Source organism: Zosterops lateralis, assembly GCF_965231275.1.
Source record: "Zosterops lateralis genome assembly, chromosome: 32".
NCBI lineage: Eukaryota > Metazoa > Chordata > Aves > Passeriformes > Zosteropidae > Zosterops > Zosterops lateralis.
The window spans coordinates 5,386,201-5,412,442 of record NC_139792.1 but is presented as its reverse complement, the minus strand read 5'-3'; the positions used below and the strand labels follow the sequence as shown (position 1 = coordinate 5,412,442).

Genomic DNA, 26,242 nt, shown 5'->3' with positions numbered 1-26,242 from the left:
ACTATAACCACTCAACTTGAGATGCTTATTCGACTGCTGTCAGTGGGACTACTCCAATGCCAGAGTCTGACAGGATAGGATCCAGCAGTCCATCTGCTTATTACTGTAGCAGAATTAGAGATTCTGTTCAGGGATTCACTGTCATTTCAAATTGCTCTTGCAGACTATAATGGACAATTTTTTCACATGATGCCTCGACATGCCCTACTACAATCCTTCAAGGAGCTCTCCTTTCAGCAAGAATGACTACAAACAAAATCTCCAGTCCCTGATGCAAAGACTGTTTTCACTGATGGACCAGGAAAGACACACACAGCTGTCACCCTGTAGAGACATGGTAACAGTCAGTGGGAACATTCAATAACCTTTCAACCTGGATGTACCCAGCTAGTCAAACTGGCAGCTGTGGTAGAAGCATTTTGCCGTTTGCCACAGGAACTTATGAACATTGTTTGTGATTCTCTTTATGTTGCAGGAATCATTAAGGGAATTGGGACTTCCTGAAGGAAGTCTCTGACAAAGATCTTTTTGTGTTATTAACCACTCTGTATAACTTTTTACTTTACAGGTCTAATGAACATTACATCCTGCACCTTAGGCCACACAGCACTCTGCCTGGACCTCAAGTGGAAGGTAATGTGAGGGCAGATGCCTTTGCCATGACAGTCACCATACCACAAAAGTTAGGGCAGGCAAAACTTTGATTTCTCATGATTTCTACCATCAAAATGCCCGAGCACTGGCAAAACAATTCAATCTGACTTTGCCACAAGCACGGGATGTATTGTCAACAGACCATTTATTTGCCACAAACGTTAGGTGCAAATCTACATGGGTCAAAACCTAATGATATTTGGCAAAAAAATGTAACACACAGTTTGAGCTCTGGGACTTGTAACTATGTCCATGTTTCTATTGATACCTTTTCCAGTTTCATAGTAGCAACAGCACACAAGGCTGAGAAATCAAGAGATGCTTCAGCACGATGGGTGTCCCTAAACAGATTAAACCAGACAATGGACCTGCATATGCATCTCATAAAACACAAGAATTCTTCCACACTCAGGGTATCAAACACATCACAGGTATTGCCCATTCCCCAACAGGGCAAGCTGTGGTTGAAAGGGCACCTTATACTCTGAAAATCATGCTACAATAACAAGAAAGGGGAAATGCAATAGGAATGCTCCCTCAAAAGCAGCTGTACAAAGGGACCTCTGCTTAAAATTTTTTTGAACCTCTCCTCTCCACTAGAGATGACTTAATGGCACATAAAAGGTTCATGGGTCAGAATGCTGATGGAGGAGGAGTTCATCCAGAAGTGACATGCAAGGATGTACCTGGCAGTCAGTGGAAAGGTCCAGTTCCACTGTTAGCTTGGGGAGGAGGTTATGGATGTGTTTCTTTACCTACAGGACCATATTGGCCCCAGTAAAATGCATCAAACCCGGCCGAGGATGACAACAATGATCCTCCTTGTCTTTCTGCTCTACTGCCCAAATGGGAGAAGGGAGAATCTACTGGGCCCACATCATTCAACCTCTGCTATTTCGGCCTATGACCTGGGAGGATCCAGAGCCTCCCCTCAGCAACAATGGAGCAGAATGGGTAGGAGGAACTTGGCTTCCTCCCCTGGATCAGGATATTGTTAAGTCCATATAGTATTACCACTACTTTTGTTACTGATTTACCACCTGTATGCTTAACATGGATTCGAACATGTACCTCTTTACCTTGTGCTCAATTTTTGATGTAAATGCACTTAATACATGTACACTGAGAGAATGCAAGAAAATTGACTGCTGTTACGTTGCCGGCCATTCTGTCTACCTCCAGCAAATCTGTGGATGCCACTCCACCTCATTTCCTGAAACGCTCTTTTATACCCATCTCCAACAGACGGTGTTAAAACAGACATCGTGTATAGGACAGCAGCCACAAGAACAATTCTTACAGTATGGGAGGGTAATTGATTGGGGACCACCTGGGATCTTTAAAGAAAGTGGGACCAGTGCAACCATTCTCCCATCCCAAAAGGCAAACCACACTAATGTTTGGCTTGATGGTAAGCTGGCTGGATCATTAATTCAACAATATTTAGGTAATAATCAGTCCCGTGTGCACAAACAGTTGTGGAAAATGTTGTTACCTGCATTTGGCAAAAGGATATACCAAGTAATGCTACAAGTGCTAATTTGACACTTCTAGAGGAACAATTAGTCTTGACTTTTACTTCACATCTGTATGTTTCTGCCTTAGCTAATGATTTTCCAAGAGATTATAGAAATGGTTTTGTATTTTTTATCAGCTATTCTTTTGTTTTCAAATCATGTATAACCTACAGACATATGCGTAACTTTTCTGTCCTTCTTCCATTTTAAAGAGGATCTGAAATTTGGGTACCTGTAAATTTGACTCAGGCTTGGGAAGGACAGGATGGTCTCTCACAATTGTCTCTTGTTACCCCAAGCCTTTAGAGGGGCAACACGTTGTGACATGGGAGTGGACCTTGACAGAGGACAGCAGGCAGCAGCTTGGTGAATCATGGAAAGCTCTTTATTATCTGACTCCAAAGGCTTATATACATTTTGTACAGAGGGCCAAGATTGGTCCAAGGAAGTTACAACCTCCTGACTCCATTGGTTAATATGACTATCAGTCAAGTTCTCGCTCAGAGAACAAGAATGCAAAACATACAGATAATTTCTAAGAATACAATATTATTTACATGAAGCAGCGTGAGAAGCTGCTGCAAAAACTCAAACACTTGAAAGCAAGAAATGCAGGGATGACAGGGCACAGCACAGACTGGTGGCATTGGCCGCCCGCGGTCTGCACAGGAGGAGAGAAAGGCACAGCACAGCCCAGGGCTGCAGGCCTGCCTGAGCATTCCTACTCTTGTGCCGGCTGCCCTGGCACTCCTGGCAAAGGTGAGCAGTGTGTGCAGCACTCTGGGCACAGGGAGGGAGCCGGGCTGCTCCGCAGGCTCCAGCACAGGGCAGCGTCCTTCAGGCACGGCGCTTCTGCCTCCCGGGGGAATCGAGGCCAGCGGGAGGCAGGGACATCTTGGCAGGTCACATCTGCAGCACAAAAGGGCCTCACACAGCTCTGCCAGGAAGCGCCTGCACTCCTGGAGCTCTGCACTTAGCCACAGCAAAGGGGTGAAATGCAGAGCGCTCTGCAGAAATGTTCAGGGGCACCAGCCCAGCCTGCTTTGTGCTCTCTGGCACACAGCAAGCGCTGTGCAACACAGCCCTGAGCTGCTGGGAGAGAGGTGTTAGAAAGGAGCCAACTCTTGAATGAAATTAAATGGGGACAAAGTCATCAAAGCAAAAGAGAACTGTTTCTTAGTAAGGATTCACCTGAGCTGGGTGTGTATCTTGCTCTCCCAAGAGCCAAACACACACACAACACACACTCACACAGAATGCTGCTTTTTATTGCCTTGCCCAGCCCAGGGTGAACCGTGTCCCCTTTCCCTTTGGCTGGGTACTAGGGAACTTATATTCTCTCCCCACTGCCTCCTTTTCTGTCCCCTCCTCTCTTATCATACTTCCCTTTTGGTCTGGTCTTCAACCTGGCCCCTCTCCCAGCTCACAGCAACACCCAACAAATTACCTAGAACAAACCCAAACCCTAAATAACAACATCCAGAAACAACTAGTTTTATACTTTTTTCTAATAACCTCTCAGGTGCAGCAAAATGACACCTCCTAGCTCCCTGAGGGAAACGGGGATGAGCCTGTGCCTTGTGCTTGTGCAGTGAACTGATTTGGAAGGGAGCAGAAGGGTTTCAGGAGGCAATTTGTGTTTTCTTTCTGAATTGCTGACAGAAAGACACAAGGTGGCTTCAGACAGCAAAAACACTTTCACGGTAAATTGAGGAAATGCTCGTGAGCAATTCCCAGAGAAGGAAGGTGTTGAGAAAATGTTGAACTGTAACAAATCATGAATTCCCTTTGCATTAACAGACAGTGTTGAGCCCTCTCTTCCCCCAGCACAGTGACTGATGTGTGCAAGTGGCTGCCTTAGCCTGGAGCATAGAGTTGAGAAGTCCTAAGAAGGTAGTGGGAAAACTACTGGTAGGGGAAGGAAGTGGTTGTAGGAGGCTCTTGAGCATCTGAGCAGAATTGGAGGAATGTGATGTTCCCCAAATGACCACCAGAGACCCTCAAGAGAGCCCTACTCTCCTGTCAGGAACTTCTGAGTAGTGATTTAAATATGTCAACTAATTTGAGGGAATGTTTAGCCTGTGAGTTTCAGCAAAGTAATGAGTAGGTCTTCTTTCCATGGTTACAAATTAGTAGGTGAGATTTCTGAGTGAGCACCTGTTAGAAAAGTGATTCCCCATGCACCCAGCACTGAAATAAAGTCATGCCTCCTTTCTCCCACTGAGCTGGCACCAGGGATTGGGCCCTGCTTAGTGACTTTCATCTGAGTCGCTTTGATTGCCAGGTGAAAATGAAACCTTTTCCAGCTCTTTCCCTCGGGGTTACCTTTTTGGGGCCCAAAGCTCTGTGCTGCAGGTGGCCCGGGTGTGTGCAGAGCAATGCAGCCTCCACAAAGCCCTTGGTTTCCCCACAAGTCATGAGGATTTGTTGCCAGCTGTGCCCAGCTGTGGCAGGAGAAAGAGCCCGCAGTGCAGTGGGCGCCGTGCCCTGCCCAGCCGGGGCTCTCTGGCACAGAGGAGCAGCAGCACCAGCACCTTTCAACCCACTCCTGCCTTGGCCTCACCTGGCACACAGAAGCCTCTGGAAATCAGCACCACCTGGCGCCTTCCCAGCTTGGAGCAGCTCCTGCTGCTGGGCACATCCTGCCACTTCTACTGCTTCCAAACAGGAATCAAGGCACAGGTGGAGACGGACATACAGAGAAGCCCTGGGCTTGTGCAATCAATGGGCAAATGCATGGGGGTATGTCTTAGGAATTATTTCAGCTCTTATGCCAATACTGCCTTCTCTCCTTTTCTCTCTTCACATTTCCTGCTCTTTTCCCTCTCACATTCCCACCCCTTCCCCCCTCTCGAGTCTCACAGTTTTCCTCTCATGTTTGCCTGTCAAGTTTTACTCATTTTCCCCACCCTTTTCATCTCCTTTTCCTCACACTTTACCTCTCACATTTGCCCACCTTCCCACTCTTTCCTGCTTTTTTCTTCCCTCATGTTTCTTACAATTTTTCCCTGACTTATCCTGCCCTTTTCTCCCCTCATGTTTCTCCTTTCCTCAGTCATTTTTCTCCAGGTTTTGCCCTCATGTTTCTCACACTTTCCCTCTGACATTTCTCACACTTTTCCTGTCAAGTTTATAATTTTTTCCCCTCATGTTTCTTATACCTTTCTTCTTGCATTTTGTGCCTTTTTTTTACTCCTGTTTTCTGCCAATTTTCCTATCACACTTCCCACCCTTTTTTTACCTTCATGTTTTCTGCCTTTCTCTGCCCTCTGGTTTCTCACTCTTTCCCCCTCAGGATTCTCACAATGTTCCCCTCACATTTGCTGCCTGTTTCTCTCTCTCTGCCAGTAAAGTTTCTCACTCTCTTCCCCTCACATTTCCCTCCATTTTCCCCCTTTGTTTCTCACCCATTCCCACTCATGTTTCTTAAAATTTTCCCATTGTATTTCCTGCCTTTTCCTCCTCTCACCTTCCTCTCCTTTTTTCACTCCCATTTCTCACCATTTTCCCCTCAGTTCTCTCACCCTTTCCTACCCTTTTCTTCCCTCACACTTCTCTCCTTTTTCCACTCCCATTTCTCACACTTGTCACCTCACAATTTCACCTTTTTTACCCTCACATTTCTTAACCCACTGGTTCCTGTCAGTGACTGCTCCTCTTCAGTAGTGGATGGGCTTCTCTTGTTTTCCCCTGCAATCCCCTGCTCCAAAGAACGGGTGCCAGAGCAGCGCTCCAAGGAGCCCCTGCCTGTGCGTCTGCTGAACAGAATGGCCGTGCTCAGCTTGAAGAGTCTCATGGAGAACAACCTAAAGTGCACTGGGCTTCCTGCTGCAGTTTTGGTTTGTATTTCAGTTCTCTCTAGTCTTCATGGTGTTCTAAAGAAATAGGTCCTCTGAGGGATACACATTGCGGGTGAGCAGCCACTGCACCATCCGCCTCAAGCAGATCCATCTCCGTTTTCATCCCCTCACAGTCACTGTGACTCCTGCCTGGACCAAACCACTTGTGATGCTTCTTGATGCTAAACAAAGTCCATCTGCACAGGAAATGCTTTTGGCCCTCTTTTGGAGAAAAAATAAAAGCCTTTCTTTTAAAATGTTCAGTGCCTGGATTTTTTTCCTATTTTCACCTATTTGAATTGCCTTGACATCAAAATACTGCCAGCCGACATTCCAAACTGGCTGGTCTATGTTTGTGTGCACAGAGCAAATGTTCCACACCGTGCCCATTTCCCAGGTGTCTGTTAATGTCCTGTTCAACAAAGGGCTGAAGGGAAGGACTCTCCCTGCCCCGCGCGGCTCCGGGGCTGGAGCTGGTTTGGCAGGGGCCGCAGACCGTGCTGGGAGGCCCCGCCTCAGCCCCATCTGCCATCTTGTGTGTGTCTGCCTCAGCCCCATCCGCCATCTTGTGTGTGTCTGCCTCAGCCCCATCCGCCATCTTGTGCGTCAAACCAGTCCAGCAGAACAAAGCTCTGAAGTAAATGTGTTGCTGTTTTGTCAGCAGTCAGGGCCAGCACCAAAAACACCAACACCAGCAGGACAGTCTACAGGAAATGGCACAGGTTTGGCTCAAAGCAGCCTCTCTTGAATTGTCACTGTCCTTTATCCATGAACAGGTGCCCAGGGCCAGCCATAGCAAATGTCCAACAGCAGCTCCATCAGCCACTTCCTCCTGCTGGCATTGGCAGACACGAGGCAGCTGCAGCTCCTGCACTTCTGCCTCTTCCTGGGCATCTCCCTGGCTGCCCTCCTGGCCAAAGGCCTCGTCTTTAGTGCCGCAGCCTGTGGCCACCACCTGCACAGCCCCATGTTCTTCTTCCTGCTCCACCTGGCCCTCAGTGACCTGGGCTGCATCTGCACCACTGTCCCCAAAGCCATGCACAATTCCCTCTGGGACACCAGGACCATCTCCTATACAGGATGTGCTGCTCAGCTCTTTTTCTTTCTGTTCTTCATCTCAGCAGAGTTTTATCTCCTGACCATCATGTGCTACGATCGCTACGTGTCCATCTGCAAACCCCTGCACTACGGGACCCTCCTGGGCAGCAGAGCTTGTGCCCACATGGCAGCAGCTGCCTGGGCCAGTGCCTTTCTCAATGCTCTCCTGCACACAGCCAATACATTTTCCCTGCCCCTGTGCCAAGGGTTTCTTCTGTGAAATTCCACACATCCTCAAGCGCCCCTGCTCACACTCCTGCTTTAGCAAACTAGGCCTTCTTGCAATTAGTGCCTATTTAGCACTTGGCTGTTTTTCGTTCATTGTTTTCTCCTATGTGGAGATCTTCAGGGCTGTGCTGAGGATCTCCTCTGAGCAGGGAGAGCACAAAGCCTTTTCCACCTGCCTCCTTCACCTGGCCGTGGTCTCCCTTTTCCTCAGCACTTCCATGTTTTCCTACCTGAAGCTCCCATCTGTCTCCTGGCCCTTTCAGTTCTGGGATCTGGCCCTTTCAGTTCTCTACTCAGTGGTTCCTCCAGCCCTGAACCCCGTCATCTACAGCCTGAGAAACCAGGGGATCAAGGATCCTCTGAGGAAAATGATGCCTGGATCTTTTCAGAAGCAATAAACTCCCTTTTTCCTGCTCCAGAACCTTCAGAATGCGACTCTTCACAATCTCAGACTGTTTTTTCCTATTTGTCCATTTTTTCATTGGGACATTTCCTGTTTCTTTTTCTAGACTTACTACTTTATGTTATTACAACCCACTTTCTGATGTCACAGACTCACCTTCTATGAAGTCACAGCTAGCTCTGTGATGTCACAATCCATTTAGTGATGTCACACAGCTCACTCAGTGATGTCATGCAGCCACCCTGGAATGTCACAGCACACTCTATGATCTCACAGCCCTCTCTATGATGTCATAAAGCCACAGCAAGATGTCACATCCTGCTCTGCAATGTCACACACTCCCCTCTGTGATAACTGCTTCATGACCTCACACAACAAACTCTGTGATGTCATAGCCCAATCTGTGACCTCACTGTGCTGTCACACAGACTTTTTGTGACATCACAGCTGCTCTGTGGCTCTGTGACACGGATTAGAGCGGATTTTGGCCATTGTAGCTCCGATTTTCCTCGGATTTCTTTCTCTGTGTATCCCAACATATTTTCCCAGCTTTTCCCCACAAATCCCGGAAATCTCCCAGAGTTTGGGGATATTTTTGGGTGTTTAAGTGCAGATTTTGCGTATTGTAGTGCAGATTTTGGATGTTTTAGTGCAGATTTTGGGGGTCTTGCGGCCACTTTCCATGTGATTTTAGGGCAGAATTTGGCCATTTTTCAGCCAGATTTTCCACTGATTTTTTTTTAGTTATCATTCCCAGCCCTTTTTCTCAGGTTTTCCCCCAGAAATTCCAAGAATCCCCTTAGGTTTGGGACCATAGCTGGGTGTTTTTTTGCCGATTTTGTGTTTAAAACAGAGTTTGGGGCTCCTGAACCCAGTCAGCAAGCAATATCTATTGTGAATTTAAGAGATTTTTCAAGGAGCTCTGTGAGGCTCCTGTACTAGATTATTGTGCTGTCTTTTACTGAGCTCAATGAGAAACGTTCTGTTCATCAGTGAAGAGGATTTCACACTGAGGGGCAACAGTGCACCCTGTTCAAAGGCCCAGCAGCCTCTGGGGGAAAAATCTTTTCCTGAGATCCAAGCCAAAGCTGCCTCGAGTCAGCTCCAGCCGTTCCCTGCAGTCCTGTCCCTGGGCCCCAGAGGGAAGAGGTTCCCACAGCCCCCAGCCAGGGACCCGCTCCCAAGGCTGTTGCCAGGGCAGCCAGGGCTGGCACCAGCTGTGATGCTCGGTTTCCCCGGGCCGGGCTTTAGGAATGGGACTCCCCAATTTCCTGCTCCCGCTAAAACCGTGCTGCCCCTCTCTGCCCTCCAGCTTCCCACTGAAAGTACAAAAGGCAAAGAACCCCAGGCTGGGATAAGAACAATTTACTGGCAAAATCAACAGGATAAGCAACAAACTGGAACAGAAACAACAGGGATAACAGAAGGGATAAGACAAACTATATACAGGGAAATTACAACCAATTACCAACTGGCTCACCCAGCAACGTATTTTATCCTGCATGGGAAGGACACCCTTCCCGGGAGAGAGTCCCTTTCCTGCCCCTGGCAATGACCTGGGATGGGACTGGATACAATGACAGAGCCATGGCCAGACCCTGATGTTCTTCAGTCTCACCTCACATCATTGCCAGGGGCAGGGAAAGGGACAGGTGTCTTCCCAGCGTCGATCACAGGGAATGTGGGTCACCGGGGTTATGCAAAATGTGGGTCCTCTGATGGAGATGGAGTTGGAGATGCACAGAAAGCTCTCAGAGTCATGGCACTTGCAAGGCTTCCCTCACCTGTGCCTCCGTTGGTGTTGGGTCAAGGCAGAACTCTGGGTGAAGCTCTTCCCACACTGGGGACACTCGTGGGGCCTCTCCCCAGTGTGGATGCGCCGGTGCCTGATGAGGTCGGAGTTTTGCTTGAAGCCCCTCCTGCAGTCAGGGCAGCGGAAGGGTCTCTCCTCTCTGTGAATGTGCTGGTGCTTGAGGAGATCTGAGCTGTTCTGAAACCTCTTCCCACACTCAGGACAATCATAGGGCCTCTCCCCAGTGTGGCTCATTTAGGGGATGATCAGGTGGCCCTTCTGGTTGAAGCCCTTCCCACATTCCACACATTTGTATGGCCTTTCCTCAGCGTGGGTGTTCTGGTGGCGGATCAAGTGGGAGCGCTGGCTGAAGCTCTTCCCACATTGCTCACACTGGTAGGGCCGTTCCCTGGTGTGGATCCTCTGGTGGCTGATCAGGTTGGATCTGTCACTGAAGCTCATCCCACATGCCCTACACTCGTGGGGCCTCTCCCCAGTGTGGATGCGCCGGTGGGTGACGAGGTGGGAGTTTCGCTTAAAGCCCTTCCTGCAGTCGGGGCAGCGGAAGGGCCTCTCCTCTGTGTGAATGCGCTGGTGCCTGAGGAGATTGGAGCTGCTCTGAAACCTCTTCCCACACTGGGGACACTCATAGGGCCTCTCCCCAGTGTGGATCCCCTGGTGTCTGATCAGTTGGGATCTCCAACTGAAGCTCTTCCCACACTCCAAGCACTTGTGGGGCTTCTCCCCATCATGAAGCTGCTCATGGACCAGCTCAGAGCCCCGGCTGAAGCTCTGCCCACCTTCCTGGGACTGGGAGGGGCTTTCCTCCTCAGAGCCCCCTGGGATGGGTTTGGAGCCCCTCCTCCTGCAGGATCTCTGGGGCTTTTCCTCCCTGTTGGACTCTCGTGCTGTGGAGCTGCTCAAAACAGCATCTTCCATAAGTTTCTTTTGTGGGGATTTGTCCTCCCTGGTCTCCAATCTCAGCTCCTTGTCTGGGGGAGGAAGGACAAGGAGAGGATGGGATTTGCCTCCGTGCCTGAGGGAAGGGGAAGGAGATCCCCCCAGTCCATCCCCAGCAGGACAGTGTTGGCAGCAGGGTTGTCCTGCAGCCGGGGGCCGTGCTGGGCTGGGAGATGGAGCAGGAGAGAGGGGGAAAGGGGCACTGAATTCCTCCTCACCTGCCTGGATATCCTGGGCCATCTTCCTCTTCATCGCAGCCTAAATTAAAAAACTAACAGTTAAACTAAAAATGCAGTAGTAAAAACCCCCAAAACAACAGACAAAGAATACAACCTGACACCCAGTTACTCAGGGTGTTTGTGGCTGCAGTCCTCCTGGAGTGACAGATGTGGTTTTCTTGAAACAATGATCTTGTAGAAGGGTGCACCTTTCCTCTGAAGGTCCAGTGGTGATCTAGATGGGTCTGGTCCTCCTCTGGGAATCCAGTGGAAACAGGCTGCTTCTGGTGTGGTGAATGTCAGATTATATCCAGGTAGGAATGCTTGGCTCCTCCCTGTGGGTGGAGCATCTCACAATGGGATGATTTACTTTTATCAGTCATGCAGTGAACATCAATGGCCCATTAACAGAAGATAAACCCCTGGAGGGAGGATGGGTGGTGGAAGAGATAAAGAACACTGCTCCACTTGGTTTTAACAGCTGGGCCATTAACAGAAGATAATCCCTGGAGTTATGAGGGATGGGCCATGGAAGAGATAAAGAACACTGCCCCACCTGGTTCTCACAGATGGCAATAGAATACATTGTTTTGGTTCCATCTTGCATTGCAACCCAAGACTATTGGTCAAATGCATATTCATGAAGACTATACACATTTAAACATTCCTTTGTGTGCACATTTTCTGGGAATTCTTTAGCTTAGTTCGACCCCTGACCTCAGCTTCCTAAAGGATGTGCCATAATGCAGATGTGATTTTGAGACTTTTGTGTTTTATTCCTCTCAAGGCCACCTGGTCTGTGGTTTGGCAGTTATTGATGGCCACAGGCTCAGTGGTGGATTCCTCCTGGCTCTTTCTGTGTTATTTGCCTGGGGTTTTTTTTCAATGTTATCTTATCATCCAGACATTTTAGCCAACGTTTTTCTTTGAATCAACATTAGCCATTTCACTATTGTCAGTCAGTTACAAAACATAAGCATCAGTCATTATTTCCCAACCATAGTCACTTCTGCAAAGATAACTAGCACATTTAAATTTTGTAGTATTTATATAATCTATTAAATAGTATATTTATATTGTTGTTTATATCTTTATTTCTATTTCTATTTGTTTATGAACATTGTCTTTATACTATATATTTAAAGTTTTATAATATACTCTATTTCAATATTTTGCTATACCATAAACTATAATACATTTATCACACGGAAATATGCAATCTCCACAGGGATTAGGGTATTAACTGCTAAAGGGTGACAAATTAGACTATATCAAAGACAGTTTAAAAGAGATTACAAACTGCACTGTATCAAAATAATTTGCAAAAGCCAAGATATAAGTGTGAAAGCCAAGAACTACACAGATATTTCTAGCAGGTCTCCTGGCCTAACAGAACACCAGGACTGTGCTAAATGAGCAGATTGAAGGAATTACAAGGATGCATGCTAGGAGTACTGAGGACACATGAAAGGCTGTCTTCGTTTGAAAGACAGGGATCTGCTGGGGAGGGGCAGGGCCTCCCTAGAAATGGAGAATTCAAACCCCCTCCCTCCAAATTCTTATAATTTAGAAAAGGAAAGGGGCTTTCAGGCAGAGGGATGAGGTTAAGAAGAACAGTTCTTTACTAGTATATATAACAAGGCAAACAAACAACAACAACTGCAGCATTAATAGCAAACACAACCAGGAACCTTGGGAGGCATTGTTTCACAAAGCCCGGGGCAGTCCAATCTCTTGGGACCCTGAGAGCACCAAGCTGGAAGAGTGGAAAAAATCCCGGGCTGGTGGATGGGATCAGAAGCTGTGCAGTGGCAGCTGGAATGGCAGGGATGTCCCAGCAGGGCAGGGCAGTGTGGGGTCACAGAGCAGCAAAAAGCCTCAAGGCAGCGCCGAAGAAACGGCGGCAGCGGGATGGGGCTGGGCCAGCAGGGCAGGGGGAGACGAGCTCAGAATTTCTGGGCACATGAGCAGGGGTTGGCAGATTTCACAGGACTGCACTTTGGTGGTGGCAGCAAACTCCTCCCACAGCAAGCAGCAGCCTGGCTGTCCTCTCCCCGACACCGAGAGCAAGAGAGAGAAGCTGCCCCCAGCCCTGTCCTTTTTCCTGCCCCAAAACTCACGTTATCTCCCCCTCCTGACTTTTGGCCACCTCTATATTTTGGTCAAGCACTCAGAATCACTCAGTACTTAGTCTCGCAGCAACTTATGGAGAAAAAATCAGTAAATAAAAAAGGATCAAACTGAACCTCCAACACTCTCCAACTCCTACTTCAGGGAAATTGGGCTCTGTTTTGGTTTGAATAGACAGGGATCTGCCAAGGAAGACTGGAGTCTCCCTTGGAATGTAAGCCCCCTCTCCCCTTTTTCAAATTATTGCAAATTTGCAGTTAAAGTTGTGTTAGGCAAAGATTTTGAGGATAGGTATAGCAGTTCTTTACTAGGGATATCAAAAATACAAATGTTGTATTATGAAAAAATAAGCCAACAAACAAACAAGGAATTTCAGAAAACAAAGAAACAAACAAAAAACGAGCTTAAACTTGTCAGTCAGAAATACAATCTGACACCCTGTTAGTCAGGGCGTTGGAAACAGTCCTAAGTCAGCCCTCCTGGAGTGGCAGAGGTGTCCTGTTGGAAGCAGAGATGGTCATGTGGAGCCAGGGGTCCTGAAGTGGGTCCAGACTTCCTTTGGGAGTCTCATGGGAACACCGGAGTGCCTGGTGACACCTGTGGCTCTTTTTTATCTCTGTAGAAATTATTTGCCTTCTGCTCTGTGGTAGAGCATCTCACAATCGGGTGATGAAATGTGTCATGCCATTGATGAGTTTTAATGGTGGGTTAACAGAAGATATTCCCATGGGGGTAGTGAAAGACTGAGCAGAGATAAGAGATAATACCCCACCCGGTTTTTAACAGCTGGCTTGTTATCAGAGAAGGCAGTTACCTCCTCCCTTCTGGAGTTACAACAGATAAGATAAAACCTCCCAGACCGAGCTTTTGGCCATCTCTTTGTTTTTGGTCAAGTACTCTTTAAGTATCCAACTCAGTCTCCTTGGTAACTTGTGGGGGAAAAATCCTTAAAGTAAAAAAGGAGCAAACCTAACCCCCAACAAGCAGCCAGCCTGGCTCAGGGCACCAGCCTGCACTTCCTCACTTTGGAGTTCTGCAGTGGCTTTGACTTGTCTGATTGTCCTTGGCAGATATTCTTCTCTTTAATGCTTCATTGCCATGACTATCTGTGCATGCACTGAAGAGAAATGAACAGCTGCAAGTTGAGGGTGTGAATTTTAGATGGTTGATAACTGGGTCTTGCAGGGCCTTGGGGCTGGCCATGGATTTCCCAGCAAAGGCTGCAAAGACACTGGAACAGACTTGTCTCTGGATTTCTCAGTCCCTGTGCATTGGTTTTCAAAACCTGTGGATGGATTGCTGAAAGTCTCTAGGTGCTTGTTGAACTCCAGGAGTTTTACCAGAGCAGACTTTCTTGGTTGATTTTCCAACCTACACTCTGAATTCTGAATTTGAACCATTCAAGAGCATAAAACTGAATTAAGTTGGTTTTTCTTTCTTCCCATGTCAGTAAAGTTTTTCACCTTTGAGAACTTTGTCAGCAGGGGCATATGCTTGTCTCTGATGATTTTGCAGTTTTCTTATTCAATACTGTTTTCATTACATGACTTTTATCAGTATTTTATCAGTGTTAAACATTAGAACAGTGTATTTCAGATGAATATCTCACAGCCCATAATCAGCCTCAAAGATTTTCCAGATTACCTGAGGGAGATATAGCTCTGATCAAGGTGTCAAATACCACAGTCACTTAGAGCTTGATCTCTCAAAGTACTCATCAGCTTTTTTTAAACAGTATCCTTTTCCATCTCCTTTCATGTAAGAAAGGTCTTATTCCTGCCATCACGGTGTCCCACAATTAAAACCCCACAGCTCAGTTTAGTACCTGTAGGTAGTTGAATTGCACTGTTTCCTTTGAAAGCAGGTACGTGCTTGGGCTGCAGCCCTTGAAAGAATTCCTGATTGCAACATAATTTTGTGTGTCACAGGAGGTTACTGCTGCTGGGAGGCTCTGTGCTCATCCTTTGGAAAAAAAAGCTTAAAGGATAAATCCAATGGAAAGCTCAGACAATTGAGTCATTGATAGTCATACAGATCTTAAATTTGTCAGTTTTTCCTTCCTTTAATTTTTTTTTTTTTTTTAATAATTGTATTTTAAAGTGAAAGTCTGTCTTTCAGCAAAAATTTATTTGGAAGTTTAGTGGGCCATTCATTCACCCAAAATGTGGTTCCAGTTCTTTTGATTCCGTGATGACTCAGAAAATTTTCAGTCATTCCTTTTGAACTTTTTCTTATCTCTTATCTTTTTCTTATCAGTGGTAGTGCTAACAAAATTTTAAGGCCTATGCTTTGGACAGAAAAAAACCCTTTTTATAGATCATCAGATTATTTTCATTGTGGGAAAGAGGTCTTAACTGGTAATAGATTCTCTTAGGGCACGTAAGATTTTCTATTTTGAGATGATGTGTTGAAAGAGATTCATGGAAAGATTTGACCCATTTATCTCCATCTGATTTTAGGGGTAAGATGTGCAGGCTCTGAAGAGCAGCATTTGATGGCCTCAAGTTGGGGAACTCCAAACCCAAGGTGTCTGTTTGGGAAAACGTTGATTTCTGTAGAGCAGGTACTAAAGTTGGGGCCAGAGCTGGGAAGTGTGGCTCCCAGCCCAGAGCCATCATCTCCATAAAACCACTCCTCCAAAGTCCTGGCATATTTTGGGATAGCCTGCACCTCAACAGTGTAAACCAAAGCCTTGAATAAAGAACAGAGAAGGCAAAGGGTAAAAAATGTCAAAGGAAAGTAATTTGCATGTCTTGGGAGAAGAGAAATCATTTCAGTGAGCCATCTGTGACAGAGAGTTTTGGAAAACGAACACGGAATATTAAATTCACTGCAGGGAAAAAGCCAACTCCATGCTCAGGCCATGATATTTATCAAAAGCAAGTCTGTGACTGCAGGAACTCTCCTGCCCAGAGGAATCCTGCAGGGCCAGCTGCTCTCCGGAAGGAGCCTGTGAGCTCCATCAGCCTTTTTGTCAAGCAGGGGCCAAGTCCCAAGTGTAGCAAGTGATTGAAAGATCCTGCCCAAGCCCTGCCCAGGTGACCCAAGGTGAAGCGGGGGGAGACCCCAGAGCCTTTTGGGGACACCTGGGACACACCTGGGAGCCCCTGAAATCCCTTTGGGAGAGCCCAGACTCTTTTGGGGACACTTGGGAACCCCCGGACCCATTTGGGGAGCCCCAGGACCCCCCTGGGACACCCCTAAAACCCTCTTGGGACCCACCCAAAGTCCTTTAGGCCCCCCTTGGGACACCCCCAGACTCATTTGGGGAACCTCCTGGGGGCCCCCGACCTTTATGGGGACACATGGGCACCCCCAGGTTTCTCCTGGTATCCCCCCAGACCCATTTTGGACCCCCCTGACACCCCAGACCCATTGGGGGCGCCTGGGACTCCTCCACACCCATTTGGGGAGCACTTTGGGACCCCCCAAACTCCTCAGAGACCCCTTGGGACACCCCAAGACCCATTTCGGACTCCTCTGAGACCCCAGACCCATTTGGGGACTCCCAAAAACTCTCTGGAACCCTTTGGGACCCTGTCCCAGACCCATGTGGGGACACCTGGGACACACCTGGGAGCCCCAGACCCATTTGGGGACCCCCAGAGACCCTCAGACCCACTTGAAGGTGCTCCAGGACCCACCTGGGACACCCCAAGACCCATTTGGTAACCTTTAGAACTCCCCCAAATCCCCCGGGGACACCACCCAGGCCCATTTCTGCCCCTCCCCCTCCCTTTCTCCACCCTCCCTGACTCCCCTGGGTAACTTAGGGGATATTTTCAGGTTATTTTGGAGATATTTTGGAGTAAATTTAAGGAATGTTTTGGGGTAATTTTGGCAATATTCTGGGACTATTTCTAGCTAATTTTGGCCTATTTCTGAGGTAATTTTTCTGAGATTTTGAGGATAATTTGGGGTAATTATGAGGATGTTTTGGAGTAATTTGGGGTTAATCTTGGTGCAGTTTTTTGGATATTTTGGGGTAATTTTGGGGCTGTTTCGGTGATATTTTGGGCTAATTCTCGTGTGATTTTGTGGTAGTTTTGGGGGATGTTTTGTGGTAAAATTTGGGTAGTTTTGGCTTTTTGAGAGTACACATTTTGATGATATTTTGTGGTAATTTTTGTGTAATTTTGTGGATATTTTGTGGTAATTTGGAGACAGGTGAGAGAAAATTCCCCAGGAATTTTCTGAAAAAATTCCCAAAAATCTGTGGGGGAGGTTGCCTAAAATGTCCCTGAAATATTCCAAAAAAATTCCAAAAAATGTTTGGGGAATGTTTCCATAATCCCCCAAAACCCATCTCTGTGTGCTCAGCCTGTGCTCAGCACCCGGCCCCAGCAGTGTCCCAGTGCCAGCCTCTGTGGCATCGGTCCCCACAAGGGGTTTCCATGGCAATGGCCAGGCCAGGTGACCCAGGTGTGGTGTCCCAGGGAGGGCTGCCATGGAAACAGTGGCCAGCCCGGACCCTTTCTGTCTGCCTGAGCTGCCTTTGGCCCTGGCAGTGGCGTTTGCTGCTGGTCCCGCGGCGCCTGAGCAGCCAGCGCGGCACAGGGCAGGTGGCCATGGCACAGCCCCCAGCAAGGGATCCCCTCTGCCTCTGGGCACTGACACCAGCCCTGAGCAAGGGGCCCAGGCAGTGGGCTCAGGGCAGTGCCCGTGGCCACAGCCCCTTGCCATGGCCCAGGCCAGCTTGGCATGATGATCCACCCTCACTCCTGGCCCAGGCCAGCCCTGCACTGCCCTTCCCCACTGCCTGTCTGCACACAAGCACTTCCAGGCCTCTCTGCATTTCCCTTGCCCTCACTCTGGGCTCACTCACACACCTCCCAACAACCCACCTGCAGCTTGGAGCTGCAAGGAGTTCAAAGCTTGTCTGTCCTTCAGGACTTGGTCTAATTCTGCCTTCAGCCAACTCTGGATTTGTGTTTATTGCAGAACTTCCTGTGTGTCTAAAACATTTCTTGCATGGTTTTGCCTTGGGGAAGGGGAACCTCCTTGGTGGCCCCTTGGGCTTGGCACACACACTTGAGGAGTGTGTTGTTTTCAGGGGGGAAACTGAGGAGTTTTAGACTGCTAAAATAAAAGATGATAAACTGATTTTTGCCTGTGTACTTTCAGTTTTCCAAGCAAAGCATGTCCCAGGTGAGTGACGGAAAGCAGGATGGGGTTGAGGAATGTGGAGCAAGGTTGTCCACACTGCCTCAGAGCTCAAGGCATAGCTGCTCTTGCCAGGACAAACCGCCCTAGGAGAGTCCCTGGATCAATATCAGTTACTGAATGCTGCAATCACCTCTTCTCTAAAGAGAACAGTAATAAAATACATCCTTTCAAATAGAAATGTGTATTTCCTAATAGCTCTTGGAAACTTTTCTCCATAACTGCAGTAGGAAACCTTCCTAATGAACTGCACCAGACCAGAGGGAAATCAAGGCACAGCCATGGTTTGTCAGGCCTTGTTTGATCCTAATGAGCCCCGTGGTGCATTTGGTGCTGAGCCCTGGAACCTCAGGGCCTGAGAGGAGATTGCACAAACCTTTCCAGGAGTCAAAGTCAGAGGAAACACCCAAAGTGTCTGGAAGCATTACTGGGTCCCACTGATGTCCATCCCAACAGAGGCTGCTCATGGAGTCCTTGGAGGAGAGAATTGGAAGCCAGGATTGCACAAAAACCTCTCAGAGACTCAGTGTGGGAAGGAACATCCAAAGTACCTTAAACACCTTGAGTATCTCAAAGCATTAATGAGCCCCACTGAGTGTCAATGCAAAGCTCCCAAGGGACTCATTAAAGCAGATAATTAGAGGCCAATTATCACACACAGCACTCAGTGTCAAAAAGTAGTTCCTTAATAAACTTTGAGTACCGTGAAGTGCTAATGAGCCCCACTGAGTGTTTGTACTGACTCAGAATCCCAAGGCACTTGTTAAAGTAGATAATTGGGGCCATGATTGCACAAACCTCTCATAGAGTCAGTTTTAAAAGGGAAACTCCAAGTACCTTAAAATAACTAAAGTATCTTGAAGCATTAATGAGCCTCAGTGAGTGTCATTACTGACAAAGCCTCTCAAGGGACTAATTACAGCAGATAATTGGATTGCACAATCTCCCAGAGATTCCAAGGCAAAAGCAAGACCCAAAGTCCTTTGAAGAACCTGCAGTCCCTGGGAGCATTAAGGAGCCCCCCAGGGCCATTCCTGACCAAGGCTCCCCAGGGACTCCTTCCAGCAGATCCTTGAGGCCACTGGGATGGGAGGGGGATGCTGAGGGCAGGACAGGGGGCTGACAGTTCCCAGCCTTGCTGGGGCTGTGCCAGGAGGCCCCAGGGCCTCAGGACAAGGTGTCTGCTCACAGCCCAAGGTGGCACAGAGGCTGATGTGCCCCAGGGCACCAGGACTTGGCTTCTCTTTGTCCCCACCTGTCATCACTGCCTGCAGTTCTCTGCTCTGCCTAGGGCCTGGGGACACTTTCTCTCTCCTGTCCCTCAGTGGGACCCATTAAAACTTCAAGAAACTTTGGAGTTGGATTCTGATTTGGAGTTCTGGAGAGATTTCTTCATCTCTCTCTCAGGGACTGATGTTCAGGGCCTCATCACCAAGCCCCAAGAGGGTCATTAAAGTCCTTTTGCTGTGTCTGTGCTGCTGAGCTGGGCTGGGCTCCTGGCACAGAGGCGGCTCCTGGCAACCAAGAAGAGCTTAAAACCACCTTTCTCTTGATGAGCAGCTCTTCTCCCAGCCCAGCAGGGCTGGGGCACTGCCTGCAGCCACCCCGGGCACAGCACACAGGCACAGAGAGTTTCGATCACTCAGTGCTGGGAAGGGGCTGACAAGTGCCTGGGGGAGAATCACTCCCAGCCCTTGGCACAGGAACCTCTGGCTGCAGGACAATGCAGCTGCAGCTCCTGCAGTCCTCTCCTAAAGCTGGAACATGCCAATGCCTACAGACTCTGTGAGTACATTCTCTGCTTCTCTCCTGTGTAGAGCAGCCAGGGATGCCCAGGGCTGTCCTGCAGAGCAGGGTCCTGCAGCCCAGGGCGCTGTGCTGGGGCAGGGACTCTGCTGCCTGCCAGGGACAGCTCTCAGCCAGCCCTGGGAGCTGCTCCCAGCACTGGGGGACAAGATCAGGGTGGAAGGAGACAGCTGGTTAGGCTTGGAAGGGTTCTACTTGTGTGGTGAGGATGCTCTGTTTTTCAGGACTGCTCCCAACATGGCATTTAACTGCAGAACATTTCCAAGTAGATCATACAGGGAGCACAGCGAGGCCATGGCTAAGTAAGAGGACAAATCCTGCTTTATTAATCTACTACTCTGTGTTGCCTGGATGGGAAATTGCGCACAGATATTCATCTTTCAGTTCAGGGTTAGAAAAATAAAAAAAAATTATCTCAGACCTGACTAAATCAGGCAGTGACAGAAATCAGCACAGAAGCCCTTGCAACAGCACCAGAATCACTTTTCCAGCCTCCTCAGGGTTGCTCTGATGTTGCCATCAGAGCCTGCAGAGCCAGAGCTGCCCCTGGGCAGTGCCTGAGCTGGGAGGGCTCTGCAGGGCAGAGCTGAGCCCCCAGGGCTGGGCTGGGCTCTGGCAGCACTGGCAGGGCCCAGCCCTGGGCACAGGGAAGCAGCTGCAGGCAGGGACAGCTCCAGGCAGCAGAGCCCTGGGCAGGCAGTGGGGGGCAAGTGCCACCAACCTGTGCTGGGATATTGAAAGTCCTCTCCAAACTGAACTATTCCATGATTACTCTTTTTACAGATCCCCATGCCAAGACACCACAAATGTCTAACAGCAGCTCCATCAGCCACTTCCTCCTGCTGGCATTGGCAGACACGAGGCAGCTGCAGCTCCTGCACTTCTGCCTCTTCCTGGCCATCTCCCTGGCTGCCCTCCTGGCCAAAGGCGTCGTCATCAGCGCCGCAGCATGTGGCCACCACCTGCACAGCCCCATGTTCTTCTTCCTGCTCCACATGGCCCTCAGTGACCTGGGCTGCATCTGCACTACTGTCCCCAAAGCCATGCACAATTCCATCTGGGACACCAGCACTGTTGGAGTCCAGGGCATCCCTCTGGGCGCCCTGGGAAGTCACAGACCTCGGTAGAGAGGCCTGGGACCCAAAAAAGAGGGTCTGGGGTCTGTGCAGGGAGGTTTGCCTGGCACAGAGCCCGGGAAGACACAGTCTTTGATTTTGGTCCATGAGAAAAACATCTAACACAGAGAAGAATTGCAAGTCACAAAGGTGTTACTGAGAGTAGTGTAGTTATCACTGTGCAGAAGATTTTGTAGTTATGGATTTTTAGAATGTAGATGCAAAGGGACAAGATGGTGATTTTAGGGCGGTGCCCTGGGTTCTTCTTCTTCTCCCTTGGCATCCATCTTCTGCAGTGACATGGGCACAAAATAGTTTCAGTGGATTGGATCAAAGTAGAAATGACCCTGCTAGTATAGGTGATAGACATTGGCAAAGAATTGTAAACAATGGGTACGTAGTTATCTGTATAAGAGGTAGCGACCTCCCATCACAGAGGGGAGTCGCCTTGTGTCCGAGCTGCTGAGAACACCATGGCCGGACACAGGGGAGTCGCCTTGTGTCCGAGCTGCAGTGGACATCATGGCAGGACACAGGGGAAGGGGAGTCACCTCGTGTCCAGGCTGCTGTGAACACCATGGCCGGACACAGAGAATTGTAAGATAAGAACTAATAAACAACGCGAGAAACCAGAAAACCAAGACCTTGAGACTCCTCATCATTCTCGCGCCGAACACCGAGCACTGAGCTCAGCACAGAACACAGAGACACAGAGTCAGACAGCAGACCTAAATCCTTCAGAGGTCAAGAGGGAAAATCACTCCCTTCGTGCCCACACGAGCCACCAGCCAGCCTTGGAATCTCGGGTGAGGAAACAACCGACTAAACCCCGAGACAGCACCATCTCCTACACAGGATGTGCTGCACAGGTTTTTTTCTTTGTGTTTTTCATGTCAGCAGAGTTTTGTCTCCTGACCTTCATGTGCTATGACCGCTATGTGTCCATCTGCAAACCCCTGCACTACGGGACCCTCCTGGGCAGCAGAGCTTGTGCCCACATGGCAGCAGCTGCCTGGGCCAGTGCCTTTCTCAATGCTCTCCTGCACACAGCCAATACATTTTCCCTGCCCCTGTGCCATGGCAATGCCCTGGGCCAGTTCTCCTGTGAAATCCCCCAGATCCTCAAGCTCTCCTGCTCCAAATCCTATCTCAGGGAACTGGGGCTCATTGCTATTAGTTGCTGTTTGGTATTTGGTTGTTTTGTGTTCATTGTTTTCTCCTATGTGCAGATATTCAGGGTTGTGCTCAGGATCCCCTCTGAACAGGGACGGCACAAAGCCTTTTCCACCTGCCTCCCTCACCTGGCTGTGGTCTCCCTGTTCCTCAGCACTATCATGTTTGCTCACCTGAAGCCCCCCTCCATCTCCTCCCCATCCCTGGATCTGGCCCTGTCAGTTCTTTACTCGGTGGTGACTCCAGCCCTGAACCCCCTCATCTACAGCCTGAGGAACCAGGAGCTCAAGGCTGCAGTGTGGAGACTGATGACTGGATGTTTTCAGAAACATTAAACTGCTGGCCAATTTCTACATATCACTTGTAATAGAACTCAAATATGATATTTCTTTTTGGTTTGGTTGTGGGGTTTCTCCTGTGTTTTATTCTTTTTATCTTGTTACAAATTAATCTTATTGTTTGTACCATTTCTCATTTTGTTTCTCTCCACCTTCCCTTTGGCCACAGACTATGCCAATGAGTGACTGCAATCTTGGTGGCTTTAAAGGAACTCAAGGATCTCCCAGCCAAGTTTCCTGCAGAGATGCCCCTTTTGTTCCCTTCTCTGCAGCTGCAGCAGCAATGTCTGTGTGCAGAGCTGGGGGCAGATCAGGGCTGGCACAGCAGCTGTGCCCAGGAGCAGCAGCCCTTGGTGCTACCAGTGCTGCTGCCGTGGCCCTGCCCCGCTGCCCTCCTGGCCCTGGTGTTGCTGTAGGGCCTGAGGGCTCTCGGGGCCGGGCACAGGGCTGGGGGTGGCAGTGCCGGGGCTGCAGCAGGGACAGGCCATGGGCACTGCTGGGGCAGCGCTGACACCTCAGGGCAGGGCCTGGGGGCTCCAGGCTCCTTGCCCAGGCTCTCTCCAGAACACGCCCAGGCCAACGCTCAGCACAGAAAAGCCCCGGGAGCAGCCCCAGGCTGGCCCTGGGCAGGCTGGGGGCAAACAGCAGGGCTGGGGCTCTGCAAGGGCCCTGGGGGAGACGGGAAGGAGCAGCAGAGCAGGGGCTGATCCATCCCCACTGTGCTGGACACCCCAGGGCAGCGTCCCAGAGCGTCCTCATGCCCCTGCCAACAACATCCCCCCTGGGCAGCCCTGGCCTCTCCCCCAGCTCACACAGGGGCCGCATCCTTGCAGGCACAGACACGGCAGCACTGCCTCAGGAGCCCCTGTTTGCACTGCCCAGAGCAGGCCTCAGCACCCCCATGCTCTTGGTGTGGGGAGATGAACCTGAGGGAGCACAAATGCCATCAGCCCCTGGGGCCAGGAAGGGCTGGGCCACAGCAGGGAAACCACTCAGCTTTGGCGTGGCCTCTCAAGTCACACAGAGAGTTTGTTCCCATCAGCTCTGAGTTTCCTGTGCCACTGCAGACGTTGTTGCTCAGAGCCTGGGCTGCCTGGCAGCCACCCCCAAACTGCCCTGAACATTTCCTTTGCTTCACCTTGGCTTTCTTTACTCTGCCTGCTACAAATTTCTTCCTCTTGCCAACCCCTGTTCCCTCCCCTGCAAACAGCCCATCCCTGGTTGCCCTTTCCTCTCTGGCCCCACTCCCCATTGCAGTTCCTGAGTTGGCACCATGGGAACGTCCCTTGGGGAGCAGGATCATCCTCCAAGGGCTTCAGGAATTGTCTGCAGGCTCCTGCAGTGCCTGGGGCTGCTCCCTTGCCAGAGGCACCCCAGGCCAGGGGGGCACATCTGGGCTGCTGTGTCTGGCTGTGGGGCTCCTGTTGTGGGCCATGAGGAGGAGCTGCAGAGGCTCTGCAGGACTGACAGGATGGGCTTTGGGGCTCTCAGGAGAAGCTGAGGGACCTGGGCTGCTGCACCTTCTGAAGAGGAGGCCCAGGCCTCATCCTGACACTGCTGCAAGGCTGCTTTCAGAGATTCACACAATCAGCAAGGCTGGAAATCACCTTGGACATCATCAAGTCCAACCTGTGCCCTGACACTGCCTTGTCTCCCCTGAGCCTCCTCTTGTCCAGGAGAAACAAGCCCAGCTCCCTCAGCTGCTCCTCACAGGACTTGTGTTCCAGAGCCCTCCCCAGCCTTGTTCCCTTCTCTGGACACGCTCCAGCCCCTCCATGTTGTTCCTAAATTGGGGGGCCCAGAACTGGACACAGCACTCGAGGTGCTGCCTCAAGCAGTGCCCAGCACAGGGGAAGAATCTCTGCCCTGCTCCTGCTGGCCACACTGTTCCTGATCCATAGGAGTGCCAGGGCTTGGATGAGGGACATGATGGGCAGGGCCTGGGGACAAAGTCTAATTTCTGTCAGCCATGAAGGGTGTCTCGGGTTTTCCATCAATAAATAAATAAATAAATAAGTAAATAAATAATTATTCTACTCCATCTTTTGGAACCTGGCTGGGGAGGTGTTTTTTCTTTATCTGTTTTATCTCCAGGAGGGAGGGTGCAAGTGCCTTTCTGATAACAAGCCAGCTGTTAAAACCGGGTGGGGCATTGATTCTTATCTCTGTTCACCCTCCCATTACCTCCATGGGGATCTCTTCTGTTAATGGGCCATTACAGCTCAGCAATGACAGTTAAAAAATATTTCGAGGATATTTTTCAGATATTTTGATACCAGTGTAGGGATATTTGGGAATAGTTTGGGAATGTTCTTGAGGGTATTTTGGGGACATTTTGAGGAGATTTTGGAAATATTTTAGTGACATTTCAGAGACACTTTAGAAACATTCTGTGAATATTTTGAGGGGAATTAGGAATGTTTGGGGGATATTTTGATGAAGTTGTTGGCATATTTCTGGGACATTTCGGGAATGTTTTGGGAATATCCCAGATATATTTCAGGAACATTTTTGGGATATTTTGGGGATAATTTGGAGATGATTTGAGAAGATTCTGGGAATATTTTGGTAATATTTCAGAGACATTTCAGAATCAGTCCACTCACATTATTGGAAATTTTTGGGGAACATTTTGAGGACATTTTAGATACACTCCATGAACACTTCTGGGAATTTTTTGGGAATATTTCAAGGGATTTTAGAAACACACTATGCACATATTTGGGAATATTTTTTGGGAGTGTTTCAGGGAATTTTAGAAACATGCCATGCATATTTTTTGCAATATTCTGAGAACATCTTGGGGGATTATAGAACCATTCCCCACACATTTTTTGGAATTTTTTCTGGAATATTTCAGGGACATTTTAGGCACCAACCCCGCAGATTTTTGGGAAATTTTTGGGAACCTTCTCAGGGAATTTTCTCTCACATGTCTCCAAATTACCCCAAAATATCCACAAAATTACCCCAAATAATCCCCAAAATCTCAACAAATATACCTCAGAATTAGACCAAATTAGATCAAATTTGACCCAAAATATTGCCAAAATTATCCCAAAATATTCCTGAAATTTACTCTAAAATATCTCCAAAATAACCCCAAAATACCTCCTAAGTTACCCAAGAGGGTCTGGGAAGGGGGGGAAAGGAAGAGGGAGGGGGAAAAATGAGACTGAGGGTGGCACAGGGGGATATGGGGGGATCTGAAGGTTCCCAAATGTGTCTGGGGGTGTCCCAAGGAGGGCCTAAAGGACTTTGGGGGGGGGAGGGGGGCAAGAGTGTTTGGGGGCATCCCAGGGTGGTTTTGGGGCTCCCCAAATGGGTCTGGTGGTTCCCAAGTGTCCCCAAAAGAGTCTGGGGTCTCCCAAAGGGATTTCAGGGGCTCCCAGGTGTGTCCCAGGTATCCCCAAAAGGCTCTGGGGTCTCCCCCCACTTCACCTTGGGTCACCTGGGAGGGGCTTGGGCAGGATCTTTCAATCACTTGCTACACTTGGGACTTGGCCCCTGCTTGACAAAAAGGCTGATGGAGCTCACAGGCTCCTTCCGGAGAGCAGCTGGCCCTGCAGGATTCCTCTGGGCAGGAGAGTTCCTGCAGTCACAGACTTGCTTTTGATAAATATCATGGCCTGAGCATGGAGTTGGCTTTTTCCCTGCAGTGAATTTAATATTCCGTGTTCGTTTTCCAAAACTCTCTGTCACAGATGGCTCACTGAAATGATTTCTCTTCTCCCAAGACATGCAAATTACTTTCTTTTGACTTTTTTTTTCATTTCCCTTTTTGTTCTTTACTCAAGGCTTTGGTTTT

The 26,242-nt window shown here is 49.1% G+C and overlaps 1 protein-coding gene and 1 long non-coding RNA gene across 2 annotated transcripts; both read left to right on the top strand.

Annotated features, from left to right (window-relative positions):
• Positions 1-213: 213 nt before the first annotated feature.
• Positions 214-1,939, top strand: LOC310921076. Its single transcript, XR_014592083.1, has 3 exons — positions 214-337; positions 569-633; positions 1,416-1,939. It is a non-coding gene; the product is annotated as an uncharacterized lncRNA (long non-coding RNA).
• Positions 1,940-6,809: 4,870 nt separating this feature from the next.
• LOC310920841 (olfactory receptor 14J1-like) lies at positions 6,810-22,431 on the top strand (the record flags this gene model as incomplete). The annotated part of the gene is made up of 2 exons (XM_083880888.1): positions 6,810-7,172; positions 21,862-22,431. The coding sequence occupies 2 exons, from the start codon at positions 6,810-6,812 to the stop codon at positions 22,429-22,431; spliced, it is 933 nt and encodes a 310-aa protein (XP_083737014.1).
• Between the last annotated feature and the right edge of the window lie 3,811 nt (positions 22,432-26,242).